This window comes from Echiichthys vipera (assembly GCF_963691815.1).
Source record: "Echiichthys vipera genome assembly, chromosome: 12".
NCBI classification, from domain to species: Eukaryota; Metazoa; Chordata; class Actinopteri; order Perciformes; family Trachinidae; genus Echiichthys; species Echiichthys vipera.
The window spans coordinates 2896438-2921144 of NC_139837.1; the positions used below are offsets into that span (position 1 = coordinate 2896438).

Consider the following 24707-nt stretch of genomic DNA (forward strand, 5'->3'; position numbering starts at 1 on the left):
ATCTCTCGAGTGGAGGACGACCCACTCTGTGACTGAGCCACAGTCGCCCTGTGATAAATGTGTTACGCGTGTCAGCAGAGTTAAACACGTAGCCGCTAACGCTCCGATATCTCAACACACACACACACACAACATGGGAGCTTTTGAGAAACCTCTTTATTCTGTAGTGCAGCTGAACAGACCGCAGAACAGGAGGCGTACAGGCACGGCTAGCACAGCACTGTCCGCATATATAAATACAAAATAAGGTTGGTATATATTTTTTATGATACATCTCTCGTCTGTGAGTGGGGGGCTCTGATTTGGCACTCGCGACACCCACACACTGACGCCGGGGTTCTGAAGCTCATCAGGTTGAAAATGAAGGTGAAGAACAAAGAACAGACACTCCTTAACAACGTCTCATTAACCTATCGCCAAGACAACACTAATATTTATGTTACATGCTCAAAAATATGGATTAAAAAAAAGAGTTAAAAGCCTACGGTATCCACTGTTTATCGTTATCATATTAACATGAAAGACAAAACACAGAATCTCCGTGACGACAACCAAAGAGGGTGAGAAGGCTTCTACGTTAATCATCTGTGTCTTTGTTGAGCGCTGTGTGCGAGTGCACGTCAGGACAGTGGTGCGGACATTGTTCAGGTGTACCTCTCATCTCTCCGTCCGTCTGTGACCGAGCCCCCCTCCCTCCCTCCCTCGCTCGCTCTCAGGGTCAGTCCTCCGTGCTGAGGGCCTCCACAGCCTCCAGGAGGTGCAGGGCCAGGCTGTACTGGGCGTGGTTCTCCGGCAGGATCTCGACCAGGCGGCCGACCAGCCTGCTGGTCTGGGGCAGGGGCACCAGGGGGCACCGCAGCTCACCGGGGTCCTGCGGTATCACACAAGCCATTGTAAACGTTACATTGCGGGACGTGTTCACAGTGAAAGCGCAATCGTGCTGCTGCTGGAGTTTGGGTATTTGGGTCCATAATGTTTGTGAACGGAGTATGTTTGGGTCTTGTCTGACTGTACTGGGTCCCCCTTAGGATCGGGTCTCGCTTCTTTTGCAAATGTATTTATGCAAACGGGTCATCGGTGGATTTGAGACTGGTTGACCTTTAACCTCTTCCTGTTGACTTTACTACTTAAACATGCAAAAACACTTACACATGCAAAAAGGTCACAGAGAGAATCATGAGAAACCTTTGTCTGTCGGGTCTTTGAGTCTTTATCTGCTGAAGCCAGTAATGAAAAACGCTGGTTATATAAATGCATCTAGCTTCTAAGAACCTGTGTATGAAATGTTGTCACATGCACGGCAACAACCAGGAAATGGTCTTTCCCCGGTTATGGGAATAAGTAGATTGTTGGAGTTCACCGCGTACACATGAGTGGGGGAGAATGGGAAAGGAGGGAGTAACTCCACCTCTGGTTCTGTAGGTGGCGCCGCCAGGTTCACCTTGGTCAAAATCACAATAACTTGGAGAGTGGGGGGAAAATGGCCGACTTTTGGACAGAATTAGGACCTAAACGGGTCTTTTTGGTAATGATGTTACTTGTGAAGTCATCGTTGGTTTAAAGGACACGCTCGCGTTGTTGTTTTGTTAAATCACGTTTTTGGCGCCATTTCTTCCTGGTTTATTGTATTTCCAGGTCAAAAACCACTGGTGCATTGTGGGGAGGGGCAGTTATAACCCACGCAGCATGCACAGGCGTGTGCCCGGATCATACTCTGGGTACACTGTGTATATGCATGAATACTGGTTTTTACTAAAGGAGTAATCTAGGTCAGTTAACCGGCGTATGAAAACTCAAATTGTGTTTACATGGTGTTTGAGAAACCGGAGTACTGGTTACTCAACCCGTATATAATCTGTTTCTTTGAGTGTATGAGATGGCATTGTTTCGGTGTCTCACCATAGCCTTGAGCCACGTGCAGAGGGTGGGGGGCAGGCGGGCCAGCAGCTCCATGGCAGCCTGCGTCTGGCTCTGGCTGTGGAGCAGTGAGTAACTCAGCCTTTGACCGGTCAGCACCAGCAGCTGGGAGCCCAGCACGTCCTTATCCTCCACCTCTAACATCACCTGGGCGATGAGAGGAGGAACCAGAGCAGGACATTGTAAGAGTTAGTAAGCACTGTGGTCATAAAGGGTTAACAAGAAGCAGTATCATGTCTTTTTTTAGCTTCTCCTTCACACAAAGAAAAGCATGGTTTCCTTTACCTCTTCAGCCCGGAGGTCCAGGCCCTGGTTATAGAGCTCGCAGACGAGGTGCCGTCTCAGGATGTCCGGGTTGACCTGCAGCAGGGAGCCCAGCTCCAGACACAGTGAGGGCCACCAGTCGGCCTTGGGGCCACTAGAGGGTAGAGGTGGAGAGCTGGGGCCGGAGGCTGAGCTGGAAGGATCATCTATAGCCTGCACCCAGGAGGTCAGCACGCGGAGGAGGAACTGAGTGGGAACATGGGAAACCCAGCTGAGACAGTGGTTACGGAGACCGAACAGGAGATCGAACAACGGGCCGTTTGATTCAAGATCTTTATTTTCTCATTGACCTGAAGATGTGAATCCAGCTCTCACCTCTTGTCGCACCGAGACCAAGCCCGGGTCCATGTCTCCACTGGGCATCAGCTGGATGGTCGTCAGATCTCTGAAGAAAGCATTCTTACCCTGGGACAACACACACGCACGCACGCACACACACAGATAGATCAAGACTACAGTGTGTAGGTTTTTATTTTTATTTTTTTTAAAAGGAGGCTGACATGTCAGTCCGTGTCCTCACCTTGCTGTCAAACAGGCAGAGTGGTTTGACCTTCAGACTGAAGGTCATAGCAGCGTGTAGCAGGGAGGCTAACAGGCAGTGGTGCTGCACCAGGGGATAGTGGACGCCTTTCTGCTCCAGGGCGAGCTCGGCCAGGGAGGCAGGGCCCTCTGCCCCGCACCACACCTCCTCCACAGACAGCTCCGGAGCAGACACCTCCTCCACTGCTGAGTCCGCCTGCGTGACAAAGCAACAGAGGACACGGTGAAGGAGAAAGGCTTGTGTCCCTGGAAAGAACAGGGTGATTCAAGGTCAAGTGCAGAACACAAACGCATGTCCATCTTCACTCCTGGGGACGTGGATGTGCTTATGGTACGTCACTGTGATGTGTGGGCTTCACTGTGCAGGATCATGCATGTGTAGAAAGCCATTTTCACATTCAACTGCTGAAGGGGCGAATTTTGTCTGCGTTCACCTGAAATCCCATTTTAGTGTGTGTGTGTGTGTGTGTGTGTGTGTGTGTGTGTGTGTATACAAGCGAGGGTTGTGACATCACAACTAGCTTGCAGGCCAATCTTGGACCAGAATGCAACGTACAACGAAAATAGTGACTGAACTATTTTGTGGAGCAACAACATCAGACACACATTCGTATCGCTAGCAGCGAGCTACTGAGCTAAAGCATCAAATGCACAGCGAGTACAGGTGCGGTTAGTCGTGGTAGTGATAGGCTCCTCCATGCTCTTTGTTTTCCTCTTTACTTACATCGTAATCTATAAAAGACAAAGGGCTCTGATTCTTAACCAACACTCCAGTCACCTCCATGAGGATCTGCAGCAGCTGGACGCAGCAGCCCAGAAACGAGGTCATGGCTTTGTCTCCCATCCCGACGTCCTGCACACACAAACACTCCTCCTCAACGTTTGCATCTTAATACTGGGATTATACTTAAATAAATCTATCATATACCAAAGCTGGCATCATATATTGTAATATAGAGCCCCGTTCACACGTCTGAAATCATCTGGACATTACCCGTAAGCCCGTAACCGTCACATTATAGGGTGAACTTTTAGAATTTGTACTGAGACGTGTACTCACCCGTCGACACAAGCGATCTTTGGGTGCTTTCCCCACCTCGGAGAAAGGAGAGCAGACATTTTAGATATCGCCTCACGGACTCACCCACGCCTTCCCTCAGACACACACAGTCTTACTGCACACTGTGCGTGGGTGACTCACCTTCTCCATGAGGAAGGCTGCAGCGGAGAAACGCTTGACGATGAACGTGCTCCACATCATCGCAGAGATACCTGAGGAGGAAGAGTGGAACGTCAAACACCACGTCGTTTTTCAGAAGGCACCCGCTTGGAGATCGGGGACACTGACACTTCACATGGAGGACGTGTTGGAGCCGTTATTTGACACACAACTGAAGACGATTTCCCTTTCGCACAATTACAGATCATCATCATTAGATTAGACATCTCATCTCATCTTCAGCCTCTGATCCTGGATCAGGTCTCAGGGGCAGCAGCTTTAGCAGGGGACCCCAAACTTCCCTTTCCCGGGCCACATTAACCAGCTCTAACTGGGGGATCCTGAGGCGTTCCCAGGCCAGTGTGGAGATCTAATCTCTCCACCTGGTCCTGGGTCTTCCCCGAGGCCTCCTCCCAGCTGGACGTGCCTGGAACACCTCCCAAATACTTGCATACAATCTATGTAAGAAAAATAAATAATAATACGCACCCAGTTGGATATGCGGACTGGAGACCAGCTTCAAATGTTCCACAGCCCACCACAAGTGTCGGCCCTCCTGAAAAGAGACGCAGGTGTGAGTCCGGATTTAGGAATAACGTTTCCTGGATTCATGAAAACCTTTGGTGATACTATCCACATGTAATGAGTGTGTGCACCTCAGGGTCTTTGTTCCACTGCACCACATACTCCCAGCAGCAGTGGGCAAAGAGCAAGTCGGGCGAGAGGGAGTGTGGGAACCGCTGGCACACCGCCACCAAGAGCTCTGGAACACACAGAGGACAGCGTTTGACTCGAGCGCACACACGCACACACACAGACACACTTGAGCGGCTCCGTGACATACACAGTGTGTACTGGGGCACTAATGACGTAAGTAATGCTCTCTGAGTCTACACAGGTTATCAACAGCATTAACAGTAGGGCTCAAACAATTACTCGAGTTACACGATTACAACACACACACACACACACCTCGTCTCTCTCAGTCTCCCACACATACACACACACCTCGTCTCTCTCAGTCTCCCACACACACACACACCTCGTCTCTCTCAGTCTCCCACACACACACACACACACACCTCGTCTCTCTCAGTCTCCCACACACACACACACACACACACCTCGTCTCTCTCAGTCTCCCACACACACACACACACCTCGTCTCTCTCAGTCTCCCACACACACACACACACACACACACACACACACACACACACACACACACACACACACACACACACACACACACACACACACACACACACACACACACACACACACACACACACACACACACACACACACACACACACACACACACACACACACACACACACACACACACACACACACACACACACACACACACACACACACACACACACAGGCCTGAGTCCTGACCTGCTGTCCTGTCTGTGTCCTCCTGGCTCCTCTCCTCCGGTTTCTCTCCTTCTTCTCCAGCCTTCTGCTCCGGTTTTTCATCCGTATCTCCATCGTCTCTCTTTTGGAGAACTTCCTTCAGTCGCTCGGGGGCCAAGTTGTGCCTGAACACCCACTTGGAGACGCTGTCGGCGATGCCACCTTTAGGGGAAGACGGGGAAAGAAAACAACTGAATAACAGAACCTGTGTTACGTAGCCTCGACCAGAAAACTGATACTGATGGAAAGAAGAAAGGAATAACTGACAAAAAACTATATGAGGGAAGTGTGAGACAGAAATAATAGGATTCTTCCTCTTCTGTCGAGCTTACCTGTGCCTCCCTCCTGCAGCATTTTGATGGAGCACTGTGCCGCAGCGCCCCCTGCTGCTCCCTGAGGAGAGGGCGCCAACAGCAGAGTCTGGAGCACCAGCACGTCCTCCAGCTGGCGAACACACACCACCCACTGCTCCAGCTCTAAGGACACCGCCTCCCACTCTGTCAACTGTCACACGCAAAGACATTACACGGGCTGAGTGTGAGTGTGGGTTTAGTGGTTGATATTATGCGTATTGTTTGAACTTCCTCAGCTGCTGAAGAAGGTGAGGAAGCACCAACTACACACTTTCACAACACATAGCTACACAAACTGTGGACTAAACCATTCTTGTTCGCCATAATTTCATTTTTCAAAGCACTGCCTGATGAGTGCACTCATGTCATCTGTGTGTGTGTGTGAGAGAGAGTCTTCCCTACCTTGCTGTCCGCCCGGCTTGTGATGCTGGTCTTAGCGCCTCGGTGTGCCACCAGGGCAGCCAGCAGAGCGGCGGCCGCGTTGTGGGACTGGATGCATGTGGAGCGCACTTGCTGCCACCAGGGAGAGATGGACTGGGGGTCCCATGACTCCTCGACGGCCCCTGGAGAGAGGAAGCAGACGCGATGACGGCTCTTTTCATCCTTTTTAACACGCTCTCAGATGTGGAAAGACACAAACGAGTGAGCACACGCTGGCACAAGCATATACCTTTCATGTTGCTAAGGGCGATGAGCAGCGTGTGTAGATGTAGAACGGTTTCTTCTGGACGCTGCAGCACCTCCTTCTCTCTTTGCAACCACACACTTAGCAGCAGAGACTGAGAGAGAGAGAAAGACGGTGTGAAAATGCAATCATTCATTCATCTTCAACCGCTTGTCCCTGTCGGGGTCGCGGGGGGGCTGGAGCCGATCCCAGCTGACATTGGGCGTGAGGCGGGGTCCACCCTGGACAGGACGCCAGTCTATCACAGGACACATAGAGACGAACAGAGACAGACAACCATTCACACCTACGGGTGATTTAGAGTCATCAATGAACCGAACACCTGCACGTCTTTGGACTGTGGGAGGAAACCGGAGAACCCGGAGAAAACCCACGCAGACACGGGGACAACATGCAAACTCCACACAGAAGGGCCCCAGCCGGGATTCAAACCAGGAACCCTCTCGCTGTGAGGCGACGGTGCTAATCACCACACTATCAGACAAAGTCATTCTCATTCCTTCACATGAGTTATTTGAGGCAATAGGACACAGGCCTTTTCCAAACCCCAGATGATTAAATATGAAATAACAAAAACGCCACATCACTGTGACATTCATCAGCGGCTTCTTCTTCTTCATGTCTTCTCCTCCATCTTACCAGTAGCTGCTGTGGACTGATGCCGGCCTGCTGAAGTGTGTCACAGACTTTATGGAGTGGACTCTTTCCACACAGACAACCCCAGAACATGAAGTTCCCTGCAAAGGACACACAAGAGGAACGTCCGTCACTGGGATTCATGGATATCAAAAGGGTCACTTGCATTTATTTCCCCGACTTGGGATTTATGTGAATCCCACACGCGTTATTTTGCGTTTTTTTTCCTGCCATATACAACTGAGGAGTGCTTAACCGTACGAACGTCAGAACCATGTGGAGAGCGCCTGGACGAGCCGCTGCACGAGACGGGACGGTGCGCTGTAATTTACTGACGCAATATTCACGTCCCGCAGAAGCAGAACAAAATATCGACAACGAGAGCGAATCATCTACCGGTATATATATTACTCTGTATAGCATCATACACACTGATTGATTGTGTCATGGTTTCTGTTCGGGTGAATGTGCAAAGATCACGGCATACAATGTGCACACGTAAGTTGCCATACCAAGCTGATTCCACTCGGTGTCCGAGCCGCGGATCACCCTCAGCTGCTCGTCCTCGGTGACCTCCATCTGAGAGAGAAAGGCTTGGGCGGACAGGGGCAGGTCAGGGGAGTCCTGGGCGAAGGACACGCTGGGTCTCAAGGTGAGCTGGGCGTAGCGTTGCAGGGTCGGACGGACGCGGGACAAGTCTTCCTCTATGCCTTCCAGGGAGTCCTGCTGCGCGGGGAGAACATGTGAGTGCTATTTATGGTAGAGTCATTTTAATCACCATGTAGTTTTACAGCTGGAGGATATTAATGTGGGGATCATTAACAAGCTTTCTGTGTGTGTGGTGTGTGTGCGCGTGTGTGTGTGCGTGTATGTGTCTGTGTGTGTCTGTGCGTCTGTGTATGTATACGTGCGTGTGTGTGTCTGTGTGTGTGTGTGTATGCGTGTGTGTCTGTGTGTGACTGTGTCTGTGTGTGTATGTGTGCCTCTGTGTGTGTGTGTGCTTGTCTATGTGTGTTTGCCTATGTGTGTGTGCGTGTGTGTTTGTGTGTGCCTGTATGCGTGTGTGTGTGTGTGTGTCTGTGTGTGGGTGCATGCATGTCTGTGTGTGTGTGTGCGTGTGTGCGTGTCTGTGCGTGCGTCTGCGTGCATATGTGTGTGCCTGTGTGTGTGCCTGTGTGTCTGTCTGTCTGTGCGTGTGTCTGTCTGTCTGTGTGTGTGCATGCGTGTATCTGTGTGCGTGCGTGCGTGCTTGCATGTGCCTGTATGTCTGTTTGCCTGTGTGTATGCGTGCGTGCGTGCGTGCGTGCGTGTGTATGTGTGCGTGTCTGTGTGTATCTGTGTGTGTGCGTGCGTGTGTGTGTCTGTGTGTGTGTGTGTGTGTGTGTGCGTCTGTGTGTGTGTATGAGTGCGTGCGTCTGTGTGTGTGTGTGTGTGTGTGTGTGTGTGCGTCTGTGTGTGTGTGTATGCGTGCGTGTATGTGTGTATGCGTGCGTGTATGTGTGTGTGTGTCCTCTCTCACACTCTGAGAGCAGGCCTCCACGTCTGCAGCAGAGTGCAGCTCCTGGATGTCGGTGAAGAGCTGCAGCAGCTTTTGCTGTGAGGAGCAGAGCTGCAGTAACGCTGGATCCACTTCCTCAGGGTCTGTAACGCACACACACACACACACACACACACACAGTACATAAAAAGACAAACACTGCCATACATGTCATATGTAGGCTACAGAATATTACTTAACATTTAAGCCATTTAGCTGAGTAACTCGTTCATGACACTGTTAATGTTGTATCTTAGAGGTCCTGCACACTGTCCGCTTACTGCTGAAATATTTATTTACCACAACGCTTCTGCATTCCTGACATTTATAAAGTATATGAGCAGCGACGTGACACTTCAACATACACACACATAAATGAGCTGCCTCAACGAACCAAACAGCGCCGGATAGTAGGATGTCAATGCTTGTGATCCTCAGACGTCTGATACAAAGGCAAAGCCCCCATCTTACATAAAGAGTGCATAACACACGTGCAGAGGTTTCTTTTCTCTAAATATGACATTGTTTGATATTTTCTCTTAATAATCAACGTTATACTTTACCTTGTTGCTTCAGACTGTCGTATAAGGCGCATGTGACGTTGGTGAGACATGAGACGGGAGCGTTCTTATTTGACAGCAGAGACTCCAAAGCCTGAAAGGGAGCGTGGAGACCGCAGTTAGAGATGAACCGCACAGACAACAGGCCTCTCTATTAGGCGAGGCATCTTTATTTATACAGCGCATTTCATACCCAGGCAACTCAGGGCGCACTCACACTGTCCATCCGTACCATGCCCAACAAACAGGTTTTACTAAAGTCTAGTTCCTTTGACCAGTGTGAGTGCACGGCCCGTTTGGGAGAGGTTGGCTTTTGTAAAGCACGTTTTTACATGTACGAGGCCTACGGTGGTTCTGAGGTCATTTTCATGTGACGTGTTACGGCGTGATGACGTATAGGCAGCAAGAAGCATTCACTGAGGCCCAGGTATTGTGAGTACAAACCGGCCTGGAGGGGGGGACAAGGACCCTAAAGCACGGGGCACGGGACGGACGCACAGTGGGAGTGCTAAGAACCGCCGTAGGGCTCGTACACGTGCGCACGCTTGTGCTCGTACATGTGCAAACGTGCTTTACAAAAGCCCACCTCTCCCAAACGGGCGGTGACCAGCAAGCGGTTGCACTCACACTGGTCAAAGGAACCAGACTTTAGCTGTGAAGCGTGCTTGGGCACGGTACGGATGGACAGTGTGAGTGCGCCCTGAGTCTATCAGCAGACCAAGGTTTCAGACTTGGTCTTTAGTTTCTAAAGACAGTGACTCGAGGTGTCACTGACAGCAACCCTTTTCTCTTTAGTGTCAAAAGCAATGATCTCAGTCTTTTCTTGATTTAACTGAAGGAGATTTGGGTTCATCCCGTGTTTGACTTGCTCTAAAGTAAACAGTGACAGGATGACTCTATCGGACTGCAGTCATGTGTGATGCAACTGTCTCTTTGTGTCTACCTGCTTCTTGATGGCGGGGTGTTTGATATCCAACAGCACACTTTTGGCTTCGCTCTCCAAAAGATCTAAAGAGAAAAGAGAAGTGAGCACAGAGAGAACATCTACATCTACATCTACATCTCATACACTGGGCTCTCGCTCTGGTGTCTCTTACCGGGCTCCACCCCTCTGCTCCTCAGTATAGTCGTCAGTCTTTTTAACAGGTGCATGTCTTTGGCTCGCTCGCTCTTCTTGTCACTGAAATGGAGACGACAGAGAAAGACGGGGTTGGGATGATTGCTGGCAGCCCTTGTATGTAATAACTTGTAGACCAGGGACAAAATACTGCAGCCTAAGATGAACCCTTGGAGGTAAACTGTTTTAAGAGTATGAGGACTTTTGAAGGTGATGTCTCCCCTTCTGCTCCTGAGCTATGGTGTTGAATAATGCACAGGAACATCGTGATGTCACAATGTAGTCGACCTTTGGGATAGAAACTTCATCACTTCCTGTTAGACATTTCAGTGAAATGTTGCTATTCTTGGGTTGTGGCTAAAAACGTGTTTTGTGATTTTGTCCTCCAAATGTGAGTCAGTTCGTCTTTGAGTCCAAGTCGATATTTGCATTTTCCACATTTGAAGACTTTCACTCGAGGCGTTCACAAGAATGGGACAAAGCGGAGGTCACAGTGACCTTGACCTCTGACCTCAGAGTCAGTCAGATTTTTTAACAACGATAGCTAACTAACGGTTGCTTGTTACTTTTAACTTCTGGAGGTGTTTATTCATCTATTCATTTAGGTCTACTCTCTTTTGTTGGGTACTCTGTCGTATATAATGTCTGAATTATTGAATCATGTCGAAGCAGCTCTGCAATGGAACTGTATGTATTGTATGTCATGTATGTGTTTTTTCTTGTGGCAAAGGATTCATAAAGCTAATCTCATCTTTAAATGTGCTGTTTCTTCAAACAGTATCTGTAATGTGTGTGTGTGTGTGTGTGTGTGTGTGTGTGTGTGTGTGTGTGTGTGTTTGTGTACCAACCTGAGGGCCAGGTGGAAGGGAATGTTCACTGTTCTCAAAGCTCCTGTGATGGGATCCAGCAGACACACCTGCTGGGTGTGGAGCCGCCAGCCCTGACTGGTTACACTGTTCACCCCCATCAGACGGTAGCCAGCATACAGCAACCTGGAAGTGCACACACACACACCACACACACACACACACACACACACACACACACACACACTTTCAATATCTGACATGTATTTGATCTTGTGTTATTCCCCAGTTTGCCTACCATAACGTGTCTTAGAGTATAGTATATGCTTCTGTGAGTATGCTGTATATGAAAATGCACAGGTGTTTCTTTGTTTGTGATGCTGTTGACGAACCCTGGTTTGTAAGTGTGTTTACCTGCAGTGTTTGCCCACAGTGAAGGCTCCGACTCGAGGTCCCTGCTGCATCGCCCACACCTCCAGGATCCCCCTGCGCGGTGCGTAGATGACCAGGAACAAAGCATGGCGCCTGGGAAGGGAGGCAGAGGGGGAGAAATCCCGATCACCCCGCTCCTCTGGAACCTGCAGCCAACCCAGCTGTGCATCTCGGTAACCTGCAGATTCACATTACAGGGACATGGGAAACCACTTTCAAGCTGAACGCACGACTCAGCATCACAACTGATTTAAAAAGGGAACAGTGGCTGTGGATGTTTAACGTAAGGGTTCGACGTTCTGTGCTCTAAGGGCGCACTCACACTGTCCATCCGTACCGTGCCCAAACAGGTTTCACGGGTAAAGTCTAGTTCCTTTGACCAGTGTGAGTGCAGTCCGACCACGGCCCGTTTGGGAGAGGTGGGCTTTTGTAAAGTATGTGTGCACGTGTACGAGCACGAGGCCTACGGCGGCTCTGAGGTCATTTCCTGTGCGCCTGTTGGGACGTGGGTGTGATGCGGAGGTGGAGTGTTTACTGCAGATTTGGTCGATGAAAAGATTCAAAAACAGTCGACAAGACGCACAAAACCTCCGAGGTCTACGGAAAGATCTGGAAACAAAGCCACGCATCGCCATGACATCATCAATGCGTGTGACGTGTTACGGCGTGATGACGTATAGGCAGCAAGAAGCATTCTCCGAGGCCCAGGTAGTGTGAGTACAAACGGGCCTGGAGGGGGGGACAAGGACCCTAAAGCACGGGGCACGGGACGGAGGCACAGTGGGAGGGCGCCCTTAGGCCGCATGAATACTTCTGACATGTGACCTATCTACCTAGCTACCTATTCAATCCTTTACAGAACCTCAACATTATTCACTTCTTTTCTCTCTGCTCACCTTTCCACATGCGGATGGCGATGCCCCTGGCCAAGTCCAGCAGCGTGACTCGCCCGAAGTCATCCGTCACTCCAGCCAGCGTGTTGCAGGGGGACAGACAGATGGACTCGCCGTGGCGACGGGAGTCGGGGAGACCATATCTGGGCAGAAGAGGTATAGAATCGAAAATTTGCTCTGTTCTTATAAATAAAATAGAGATCATAACGATGCATAGAAATAATGAATATAGACATTCTGCTGCAGTAAATACCAACTTGTAAATGTCAAAATAAGCAAGAAATAAAAATAAAACATGTGTACTATATTACCATAATAGTGATATGTGGAAATACGTGAAATAGATGTACTAAAATACTCTATACACACAAGTTTACATGAAAAATAGTGCTGAAATAAAAAGTGTAATGTGGGTAAAGTGGGGTTCTGCACAGTGGCATTAGTTTTGCACACAACGATAAACAGTTGCAGATGGTAAACGGACTTGTACTTATATATATATATATATATATATATAGCGCCTTTCTAGTCTTCTGGCGCTTTAACACTACTTGTCACATTCACACATTCACACTGATGGCAGTGGACATCTACACACCATCTAATCTAACCATTCACACCACATTCACACACCCATGCACAGCACTTCGACGTGCAGACAGGGGGAGCTGGGGATCAAACCGCATATCTCTCTAATGGTGGACGACCCACTAATCCACAGCCGCCCAGATATAAACAATGAATAAATAATTCTGGGTTAAAGCAGCTGACAGGTGTAAAACAAGTCCAGGGGCTGAGCACCTGACACTCTGAGGGACGACTTGAACAATTTAACAACTTCATGTGGCGGATTTAGGACATTTAAGAGAAATGGAGGAGGAGGTGTGTGTGTGTGTGTGTGTGTGTGTGTGTGTGTGTGTGTGTGTGTGTGTGTGTGTGTGTGTGGGCATCAGCAAGCTTCATATCGCCAATATCACTAAGGCACAGTCGGGCGCTGCTGCATTCGCGTTGAGTTCTGGTGCTTGGTACCTGATCCCCAGAGGTGTCGCGGGCTCCACCTTGGGCTTCTGTTTCTGAACGGCCTCCTCTTCGTTCTTGTGCTTGTTCCAACCTAACCACCCGCTGAGAGGGAAAACGGCAGGAGAGAGTGATGAAAAAGAGAGGATTAAGGGAAAGGAAGTCATAAAAGAGAGGAGGCGACTGACATACAGAGACACACTAGAAGGAGAGTGAAAGGAGACCCAGGGGGAGGGTGAACACAATCCTTCCCTGTATGGACTGAGCCGATGACAGGCTCTGATTCACAGTATTGATCGGGCTTCTTTGTGCTGTTGTTGCAGCAGCAGCAGCAGGGTGTTCAACAGTGCTGCATCCTGTCTTCAAATGAATGTCCGTGCAGGAAACCACTGGAAAACCCTATTAGGCCTTTCAAACAATCTTCTACAGCAACTGAAATGTGGTTGTTAGTTTTTGTGAGCGCACTGCAGAGCCAAAGTCATCTCCTCGGTTGGTGGCTACCCTCGATAAATTGCATTAAATCAAACAAGGTATTAGATGATTAACATTTAGGTATGGTTCTTCTAGGTGACAAAGGTCTAACGAAATACCTAATAACCCTGCTGGCAAACCCTGCTACAGAGCAGGAGCGCAGGTTCAACAGTGCACACACGCACACGGGTCACAGTGGAGCGCTGCTTCGGGTTGACTGCCTCCGTTATTCTTTTCCATACAGCGTTTTTATGATGGGCCCCTTTTATTCCACTCTTAAGACAAAAAGCATCTTTATTTTGCTCCATGTCGGATGTCAGGAGCCGATCTGTGTGTCGGAAAAGTGTCTTTTCTTACCAGCGTTCTTCCTCTCCGTGTTTGACCTCAGTGGGCGAGGCCTCGAACCAGGAATGTTTAAGGGCGTAACGTGTTAATGACAATCAAAATCAGCCGCCGCATTTATCAAAGCCCGCTCATTCGTACGCTGAGATTGGTCAGGTACAAATGTTTCATAAATCACACGTGGGTCCTGTCCTACGACCGATTCTGCGCTCAGATCTGCGCCCATTTCCACGCAAGATTGATGAATGAGGCCCATTGTGAGGTATTTTGTGCGTACAAACACAGTAACGTGTCCACACATAGAAGATGAACAGCACCGTGTGTGCGACTGATTTAATGAGACACAAACCAGACAGAGGTGCTAATAAAGAGTGTGTTCTTACAGCGTACACTACTGATGATGAATGACCAGGTCATTTAGAACAAACCAATATTTTCTCTACCTCGTTTCTTTCACTATTGTTCGTCTTTCTGGCATTTTTCCACTTTTCTATTGTAATCTTAAGATGCTCCTAATAAACGTACGGCACTTAAATGTAAAAGAAATCCACCAGGAAAACTCAAAACTATTTAATTTTCATAGATTTCTGATAAAAGTCCGACCAATCATTTAATTTGGTCCGAAAAAAATGATTTGCAGAGCTTCCTGCCCGTCACCCATCGCTCTGTTTTACTTCCCCTGCTCATGCTGCGCTCCAGTGCCATGGGAAGTCCGTAGTTTCGGACCTCCAACTGGGCAAAGTGCACTGGAATGGCTGTCAAAGTTGAACCGCCTAATAGCGAATTCGTTGTAGGTCGATCTCCCTTGAATTTGCACTTTGCCTAGTTGGAGGTCCGAAACTTCGGACTTTCCATGGCACTGGAACGCAGCATTTCTCTCTCACCGCACGTGTCGGGGGAGGAGGGAGCGTCAGAGTTCAGGCAGAGGGGAAGCGCTGTGCGACACGCAAGAAAGGTAAGAACTGCTTTAAGTTCTGTGTGTTTTACAGAAGTTCTACTCAATTATAAGTACACTTGTGAATTAGATCCGGTAATATTGCTTATATACAAACATAGAAACACAAAATAGATTTACACGCATGCACGCACGCACCTGGCAGCACTGAAGAGGGCGGATGTGAGTTTGCTGGCCACAGCCATGGCAACGTGAGAGAGGAGAGGCTGGGAGCTTCCCTAAAGACAAACAGACAGAGAGACACAACAAACAGCTGCATTTACTCTCCACAATGCATTCATTTGCTCACTCTTTTACATGCACTTGTGTTTACGTGCACACCAGTCAACGCAAAATGGCCTTACCCCGGTAAAGGGAATGATTGGATTAATGACGTTCCCCACATAGAGGGAGTTGAATGGGAAAATGACGGGAATAGCTCGACCTCCATACAGTAGGTGGAGCTCCGCCAGCATACAGCTGGTTGAGATACGCCTTTTTTCCGATTCACCTTTGTCAAAATCACAAACGGCCGACGTTTGGACAGAAGTACGACCGAAACGGGTCTTCGTGGTAGTGATGCTAGTTGCCGTTGCTACGTCCTCCTTCGGTTTAAAGGGAAAGCTCTATTGTTATTGTTTTTCTCAAGTTGTTTTCGCTTCCTGGTTTATTCTATTTCCGGGTTAGAAGCCACCGCCGCGGAGTGGGGAGGGGGGAGTTATAACCCACGGAGCATGCGCAGACGAGTAACCCGACAGTAATCCGGGAACGCTGTTTACATGCATGATCGGGGAACTGAAGGAGTTCTCTAGGTCTGTTAACCGGGGTGTGAGAACTCCGATTTTACCCGGGGTACGATGTTTACATGGTGAAACCGTGGTATGCCCTTAACCCAGTGTAAACGCACTGAATGTCTCTTGTAGGGTAGTTGCAGCATTCGTGTAGGTGCGTAACTTTACTTAACACAGATACACGGTTAAGTTGCCTGTACAGTAACCTCTCATTGGGTAACAAACAGCCTGTCATGCTCCACCTCGCTCTCACTCACCTCTACAGCGTAGTAAAAGCCCGTGTATGGCCCAGCTCCCACAGTGACATACTGGCTCATGGCGGGGGGGTTGCCCTTGACTGACGCATTGAACCCCCCCAGGATGGACGCGTTCTTCATCTGGTCAAACACACACAGCGTCATAACGCCTAACAGCAGGAGGGATGGAGAGAGAACGGGGATGAGAGGGCAGAAAATCAAAGAAACAGAGTACAGCACTTTCTTTCAGTTATAATTTAAATAAAAATGTTATTTATTATAACGCATACACACATGCATACATAACAGAGGTCCATTTTGTTTGTTGCTTCCCCAGGAAGTTTTTGTTTTGGGGTCAGTAAGTCATATTTGTATAAAAATGTTATAACACTAATTGAGACTAACCTCTGTGTTGTTGTATTAAATCAGAAGAAGGGTGAGCAACAAACACCAACCATCATACAGCAATTAACCTTCCAGTACAGAGCCTACAGTGGATCTCCAGGAGCAGGATTGCCCACCCCTGCTTTAGTGTCTTACCCACACTACAGTGGTCCGCAATGGAGTCCATTTCCTGCAGACCCCACTTCTTATAGGCCAGAGGAGGAGGCTGGATCACGTCGCTGCCTGCTGCCGCCGCTGGATGGAAAAACACAGTCAGTCGTTTGATTACAACATTTTTTTTTTGGGGGGGGTTTCATCATCTACGGCAAGCAGGCACGTCTTGCACTTAGCCACATTTCAAACTGGAGCACTGTGCTTTAATAATGGAAAGTAATGGTTTAGGCCACTAAGCACATCCATGGGAATATGCATGTGTGTGTGTGTGTGTGTGTGTGTGTGTGTGTGTGTGTGTGTGTGTGTGTGTGTGTGTGTGTGTGTGTCAGTGGTAGTTTTATGATTGTCATTAGTACCTGAATGCCTCGTGGCAAACCCTATCCACCCAGCGAGCAAGTGAAGAACACATCTCCAGTTAACACCATTCAAACGAACACATTTAACACTTTACTCAATACTTCACACACACTGAATACACACAGTTGGATGCACACATGTACACACACGGTTACACACACAGCAGTAGAGCAGCCGTACCTCTTGCCACCTGGTTCCTGCAGGCTCGCAGAGACTGAAAGAGGCTGAAGCCATCGATGGTGACCAGAGCAGCAGGGTAGAGGATGCTCAACTCTTCGTGCTGCGACAGGACAACATCAATAATTATACGTTTGCTGAATGACGCGTTGGGAGTCAGTGGAAAGCTCCGGAAAAGCTAGTGAGTGACTGTTGAGTTTAGATCAAAGTTAATGAATTCATCTCCACACTCGATTATACAGTTAAAGGAATCGTTTAAATTCGGGCATCTGATAAGGATGAACCCTGGGCGCCTCCCTAGGGAGGTGTTCCAGGCACGTCCAGCTGGGAGGAGGCCTCGGGGAAGACCCAGGACCAGGTGGAGAGATTAGATCTCCACACTGGCCTGGGAACGCCTCAGGATCCCCCAGTTAGAGCTGGTTAATGTGGCCCGGGAAAGGGAAGTTTGGGGTCCCCTGCTGGAGCTGCTGCCCCTGAGACCCGACCCCGGATAAGAGGCTGAAGACGAGATGAGATGGTGTGCGATGCGTGCATTACCTGCTCAGTTACTCCAGGATGACGAGGGATCTCGTACGTGCGACACTTGAGCCTCAATACGGGGTTCTCGTGCAGCAGCTGGGCCAGGAGGAGAACCCCGTTCTGACGAGAAACAAACAGTTAATACTGCTGTTCTTGACTATTTATATATATTTAAAGGCCATATTGAATGACATCACGTCTTTCTGCTGATGATGCAAAAGTATTGTGGTACATAACTAGGAAGATAAGATGGGCAAGGTACCTCTGTGTAGAAGCGGACGTAGCCAGAAGTGAAACCCACTACTACACAAGTCCAGTCGGGTCGCCCTGTGGAGCTCCTACACACACACACACACACAAGTACACACGCAGAGTAAAAACGGCTGTTGTCATGTACACAAACACAAAAGCGTTAACATCTCCTCTATTTCCAACACAAGTCATTCTTACCTCTTCTGGCTCGCCAGTGGTATACAGATAGAGCTGCTCACACACTCCCTGTAGTGAGAGAACACACACAAGGTAGGATGTTGTTCATTGTTCATTGTTCATCTCTCTCTCTCTCTCTCTCTCTCTCTCTCTCTCTTAAGACCCTTAGGTGCAGCACTTATGCATCAGCTCATGTCTCGTTTGATTCCCCACTGTCAAACAACTCTCCCTTCCAAATGTGACCCTTCTTTATCTCGTGTGTCGTTCTTTTCATCCCTTCTTCTTTGACTCTCACCCTTCGTCGGTGCTGAGGGTTCCAGTCCAAGACACAGCCAGGGTCATCTCCTCCCTGCCGCTGTCATCTGTGCGCCACTTAGCTGGAAGAATCAGCAAACGTTAACGGCAATGTTCAACTCCTCTGTGTACTTAGATGATGTGTGTGTGTGTGTGTGTGTGTGTGTGTGTGTGTGTGTGTGTGTGTGTGTGTGTGTGTGTGTGTGTGTGTGTGTGTGTGTGTGTGTGTGTGTGTGTGTGTGTGTGTGTGTGTGTGTGTGTGTGTGTGTGTGTGTGTGTGTGTCCCACCTGAGAGAAAGACAGCCTTCTGTTCGCGGGCCACTACCATCAGGTCTGAGCAGGGTGACAGGGACACGACGCAGTCCTGCATCCAGGCTGCCCTCTGCCCTGTGGGCTCCTCCTCCACCTGCGGGTGAAGAGTTTGATTTGATTCATTACAGGCCTGGGGTGCAGCCCTGCTGTCTCTGAACGTTGTCGGGAGAAAAGAGAGAAAGAGAATAAACACAAGAAGACAGACCGTTGTGGCAGGAGTGGCTCCCTCCTCTTTGGTTTCTCCACTGTCCCATGAAGACTCCCAGTCAGAGGTGTCCCAGGACAGCTCATTCTCTGTTAGGGGACAGAGGGACGGGGGGAGAACATTGCAATGGTTATGGATTTGTGACAACTGGGGGGGCAGTAGCTCAGTCCATAGGTCCAGTTCATCTCCTGGGCACTGTGGAGGTGATGTTGAGCAAGGCACCGAACCCCCAACTGCTCGGGGCACTGAGCCATTCACAGCCCCTCGCTCTGACATCTCTCCATTAGTTGCATGTATATAGGTCCTGTGTGTGTGTGTGTGTGTGTGTGTGTGTGTGTGTGTGTGTGTGTGTGTGTGTGTGTGTGTGTGTGTGTGTGTGTGTGTGTGTGTGTGTGTGTGTGTGTGTGTGTGTGTGTGTGTGTAACCTGGATAATAATAATAACAGAGTGAAAAAATTGAATTTCCTCTTGCGGGATAAATAAAGGAATTCTTCTTCTTCTGCTTCTTCTTCTTCTGCTTCTGCTTCTTCTTCTGCTTCTTCTTCTTCTGTCAGGTCGGTTGACATTGTGAGCAAACACACAGCGACGGTAGTGTATGGAAGTGTTAAAGCGGACAGCTGGTGATGATATTCTACCCAACCACAGAATAACTAAATGAAAGATGACAGGAGGGGAAGGACCGATGAAGGTCGTGCTCCGGGGAAATTACTTTTAAAAAAAAAAGACAAAGCGACAGCGCAAGTAGCAAATCCCTGTTGCCATGGACGTCTACAAAGCCTTTAGCCTCGGTGCAGAGCGTGTGTGGGGGTCGATGTGACGAGACTGAGGCAATGACATGTTCTGTACGTCGAAACGCATCAATGTGAGATAAAGACTTGAGGCAACTCAGCGCAGCAAGTACAAGTGACCTTTCAGTGCGCGCATGTGTCTGTGTGTGTGCGTGTGTGTCCTCCTTTGTTGAGCATCCTGCAGTGATGTGTTCAGGTGCCTCATGTGCGATGACTCATAGCACAAAGGGCAGACGGATCTCTCCTCAGTGCCTCCCCGGTGGTGTTGCAGAGCACAGATGAAGCTCTCGCCATCGTTCTTTATAAAAAACAACAACTAACCGTTGAATGAGTTGCCTTTATTATTACGGCGAGGTCACTGGAAATGAGTTATTATCAATGGGACTCATGTAAAATGCATTTTGGTCACATCTCACATCCAGGCATGAGTCTATTCTGTCCCACACACACTCACACACCCGTTATGCATTAACAGGGCGGTTACTTGACGTCGGTTAAGTTTATTTAACGTCATTAAAAGTGACCTGTGAGCACCAGAAGTGTGCCGGCCTCGTGCAACATGCATGAACTCTTCTGTGACATTAACGGCATCCTCCTTAGGTCGCTAAGCAACAATGTCTTTAACGCAGAGGTGGGAATATATTAGTGTTGTGGTTATCGTTGTGCACACATGCATCGGTCCACGGTCACACCGGGATTAAGTCTGTTTAACATCCACAATAAAAAACTATTATGAAGAAGAAGAAGAAGAAGAAGATGAAGAAGAGGAAGAGGAAGAGGAAGATGAAGAAGAAGAAGAAGAAGAGGAAGAAGAGGAAGAGGAAGATGAAGAAGAAGAAGATGAAGAAAGAAGAAGAAGAAGAAGAAGAAGAAGAAGAAGAAGAAGAAGAAGAAGAGGAAGAAAAGGAAGATGAAGAAGAAGAAGAAGAAGAAGAAGAGGAAGAAAAGGAAGAGGAAGAAGAGGAAGAAGAAGAAGAAGAAGAGGAAGATGAAGAAGAGGAAGATGAAGAAGAAGAAGAAGAAGAAGAGGAAGAGGAAGATGAAGAAAGAAGAAGAAGAAGAAGAAGAAGAAGAAGAGGAAGAAAAGGAAGATGAAGAAGAAGAAGAAGAAGAAGAAGAAGAGGAAGAAGAAGAGTCCCTTTTATTAATCCCGCAAGGGGAAATTCAATCGTTTCACTCTGTTATTATTATTATTGTTCAGGTTACACACACACACACACACACACACACACACACACACACACACACACACACACACACACACACACACACACACACACACAGGATCTATATACGTGCAATCAGGCCCGGAGTGGCTAATCGGGAGGACCGGGACAATTCCCGGTGGGCCGGTCTGACTTTTGGGCCGCGAGGGCCGGTGTTCAATTATTATTTTTATTTATTTTGTGCCGGTGTTCAGTCATGGCACTGAGTGGAGTGGGGATCACGTGTATGCTGTTACCGCTGTCCCATGTCATATCAGGGAGCTGGCGGTCTGTTAGATCATGCCAATGAAACTGGGACGCGGACGCACGTTAAGGGCACGGCCACCAACAAGACACAGACGCAGACGCAGCCTGATGTAACGTACGTGTCGTGCACTAGTCCGCACACTTCAGTGGTGTTTGCCTAGCTCCAACCACAGATGTACAAGGAAAATAAAAACCCAAAATGGAAAATAAAAAGAGCAAGGGTGGCGCAGAAAAAGCGAGGATTAAAAAGAGAAAAGCCCTGGAGACAGATGCAGCCAAATGTGCAAAAATCGGCAACTCTCCTCTCACACTCGGTGACAGCGCCTGGCAGCGCGCAAATTCTCGGTGACAGCGTCTTATAACGATCATATAATAGTATAATATAATTTTATATATAATATCACGGCCAAAAGCTCTGTGCGCCTCCGGATGGCCGTAGCACGGGGAGCTCTCGTAGGGATTGGGCTTCGCGGGGTTTGTTTACCGGCGTTGCTGTGTGGAACCGGTCTTCCGCGTTCCACACAAGACCGGATTTTTTTTTTTATTACTGGAAAAAAATAATACAAAATAACTCGGTGTTGGCCTCAACCACTGGTAATACCGCATACCGTGGCAACCCTGAATGTTACTAATAATTGGCATAATAATTTCTTATAGCCTGTCTAACCTAACGTTACATAATTTAAATAATATTATGATGCAACGCCACATAACTGGCCACAAACTTTAGGGGATTTGTAGCCCCTCAGATACAAGATGCATCACCAAGCACCAGCCATCAGCCCACAGGTCCAGAGTGTGCAGGTAGGATTGCTCATTAAGTGAATATTGAGGTGGTTCAGGATCATCTAGTAAGGATGCCCCCTGGGCGCCTCCCTAGGGAGGTGTTCCAGGCACATCCAGCTGGGAGGAGGCCTCGGGGAAGACCCAGGACCAGGTGGAGAGATTATATCTCCACACTGGCCTGGGAACGCCTCAGGATCCCCCAGTTAGAGCTGGTTAATGTGGCCCGGGAAAGGGAAGTTTGGGGTCCCCTGCTAAAGCTGCTGCCCCTGAGACCTGATCCAGGATAAGCGGATGAAGATGAGATGAGATGAGATGAGATAATGAAGAGCATGGTGTAGACCTAGCCTGGTCCTACCAGACTCGTACTTCATTTCATTTGCACAGAGAGTCTGGACCTACTCAATTGATAGACTTTAACTAACTTGGAAGGCAGGTGTCTGTTGAAATTTAAAACTATTGGATCTGCCCAGTGCCACTCTGGATCTGCCATAACCAATCGCTAACGTTTGGCCGGGAATCACGTTGCACGCAGGCTGTAAACAAACCAAACACTGCATGAAGATGTAAACGAGAGCTGATTGGACCCAGATTGCAATTGATGATGATAGAGGATTCAGCACTACAATAATGAAACTGACTTGAATTTTTGACTTGAAAAAGGGGAGATTTGTGACGAGATTTATGAACATTTTTATGATTTAGAGTCAGAGGCAGAGCCAGGAGCCAGTGGTGAGGAAGAAACAGGTGAGCTAGTGTGTGAACAAGCAAGCATCAGTTCCAATAAAACCACTTTCTTTGCCCCAATGATAGTAGTGGCCAGTTATACTTTTGATCATAAGTAATAGTAAGAATTACAGTAGGAATTACAAGGCTTTAGAGAACAGTGCGCTATTGTTTGCTTAACATGTAAAGTTATAATTACATCATTTTAATATAATAGGTCGTGATCTAAAGTGGGCCGGTCTGAGGTATGAAACTCCAGGGCTGAAAATGAGTCCCACTCCGGCCCTGCGTGCAATCAATGGAGAGATGTCGGAGCGAGGGGACTGCCAAATTGTTCAGTGCCTTGCTCAGAGGCACCTCAGCAGTGCCCAGGAGATGAACTGGCACCTCTACAGCCACCCGTCCACACTCCACTTAAGGTCTACACGGGGACTCGAACCGGCGACCCTACGGTTCCCAGCTCGGTGACGTTAAACCACTTGTGCAACGTAAAGACGAACAGTCAAGTGATTTGGCATCATAATAGATTTTAGTTTAGCAAAAAATCACATTAAAGATCATATTGAAAAAGCATTATAAGCCTTGTTATGCATGGGGAACACCAGTCTTTATGTTGCACCAGTGGTTTGACATAATACTGGTCCTGGTCCTGGTCCTGGTCCTGGACCTGGACCTGGTCACTCACCGGTCTGGTGCGCCTCCGCCGGCTCGGGTGTCGGGCTCTGGAACAAGTAGTCCCGGACCGTTTTGAGCTCTTGGAGCCGACAAAACTCCAGTAAGCTGCAGGACATGTCTCCGTCCCGTCCCGTCAGGACTCACGCACACAGGGACAGAGCCAGTTAGCCTCTGTAGCTAACAGGACCCCCGCAGCTCCGCACTGTAGCCCGCTGTCTTCACTCTGTGACAGCCGGGACACGGACACGGTGTGACCCCCCCTGTCCTAAACTGACCCCTGAATAAATGTTAAAACCTGCTCTGGTGCTCTTATGTTCCCGACATCTGCAGTTTCCACCCTAACGTGTCGATGACACATCGTTAGCATAATAACATCAGTGTGCTTCCGGGTTAGAGCTGAGTCGGAATTTTCAAAATAAAAGCGGTAAGAAAATGCTTAATGTTTATAAATGAGAACTAAAATAATAGAGGTGTTTTTTCAGTACATTCAAACACTGGTGTCCACAGGAGGGGTGCTCGCCCTCCCTCGTGGCACCATTGTTGAAAATGTGTGTGAAAAAAGTGTCCTCCAGGAGCCAAAGGCGTGCAAAAGTGCTCTAATAGGGGCCAAAACGCGTGCTAAAGTGTCCTCTAGGAGCCAAAACGTGTGCTAAAGTGCTCTCATTGCAGCCAAAACGCCCCATTGGCAGCCAAAACACATGCTAAAGTGCCCTCTAGGAACCAAAACGTGTGCTAAAGTGCCCTCTAGGAACCAAAACGTGTGCTAAAGTGTCCTCTAGGAGCCAAAACATGTGCTAAAGTGTCCTCTAGGAACCAAAACGTGTGCTAAAGTGCCCTCTAGGAACCAAAACGTGTGCTAAAGTGTCCTCTAGGAGCCAAAACATGTGCTAAAGTGTCCTCTAGGAACCAAAACTTGTGCTACAGTGCCTTCATGGCAACCAAAATATGTGCTAAACTGCTCTCTAGGAGCCAAAGCATGTGCTAAAGTGCCCTAATGGGGGCCAAATTGGTGCTAAAGTGCCCTCTAGGAGCCAAAACGTGTAATAAAGTGCCCCCTGAAAGCCAAAACGCCCCATTGGCAGCCAAAACGATTGCTAAAGGTTCCTCTAGGAGCCAAAACCTGTGCTAAAGCGCGCCCTAGGAGCCAAAATGCATGCTAGAGTACCCTCTTGGCAGCCAAA

The 24707-nt window shown here is 48.6% G+C and overlaps 1 protein-coding gene across 4 annotated transcripts; it reads right to left on the reverse strand.

Moving 5' to 3' along the window:
- Positions 1 to 138: 138 nt before the first annotated feature.
- Positions 139 to 23881, reverse strand: rab3gap2 (RAB3 GTPase activating protein subunit 2 (non-catalytic)). Of its 4 annotated transcripts, none has more exons than XM_083923796.1 (35): positions 23537 to 23881; positions 19084 to 19172; positions 18855 to 18972; positions 18568 to 18649; positions 18294 to 18341; positions 18106 to 18181; positions 17862 to 17963; positions 17328 to 17427; positions 16773 to 16871; positions 16254 to 16402; positions 15365 to 15444; positions 13471 to 13563; positions 12445 to 12584; positions 11531 to 11726; positions 11159 to 11302; positions 10291 to 10373; positions 10137 to 10201; positions 9197 to 9287; positions 8616 to 8737; positions 7609 to 7819; positions 7100 to 7197; positions 6446 to 6554; positions 6178 to 6338; positions 5755 to 5926; positions 5405 to 5584; positions 4657 to 4763; positions 4490 to 4556; positions 3983 to 4053; positions 3842 to 3877; positions 3560 to 3634; positions 2762 to 2977; positions 2557 to 2646; positions 2203 to 2427; positions 1900 to 2064; positions 139 to 871 (listed from the first exon to the last, which is right to left on the reverse strand). In XM_083923796.1, the coding sequence occupies exons 1-35, from the start codon at positions 23640 to 23642 to the stop codon at positions 719 to 721; spliced, it is 4119 nt and encodes a 1372-aa protein (XP_083779922.1). In that variant the 5' UTR covers positions 23643 to 23881; the 3' UTR covers positions 139 to 718. The 4 variants fall into 4 exon arrangements, with proteins under 4 accessions (XP_083779922.1, XP_083779920.1, XP_083779921.1 ...); XM_083923794.1 differs by having other exon boundaries at positions 3506 to 3634; XM_083923795.1 differs by having other exon boundaries at positions 7609 to 7822.
- Positions 23882 to 24707: the final 826 nt, after the last annotated feature.

What these genes read in the sequence shown, in the direction of transcription:
- rab3gap2 (XM_083923793.1), bottom strand. Translation starts at nt 23,642, where the DNA reads ATGTCCTGCAGCTTACTGGAGTTTTGTCGGCTCCAAGAGCTCAAAACG. An exon ending in TGGACCTCCGGGCTGAAGAG is followed by an intron (nt 2,065 to 2,202) that starts GTAAAGGAAACC and finishes CTCATCGCCCAG; the next exon opens with GTGATGTTAGAGGTGGAGGA. An exon ending in GCACGTGGCTCAAGGCTATG is followed by an intron (nt 872 to 1,899) that starts GTGAGACACCGA and finishes GTGATACCGCAG; the next exon opens with GACCCCGGTGAGCTGCGGTG.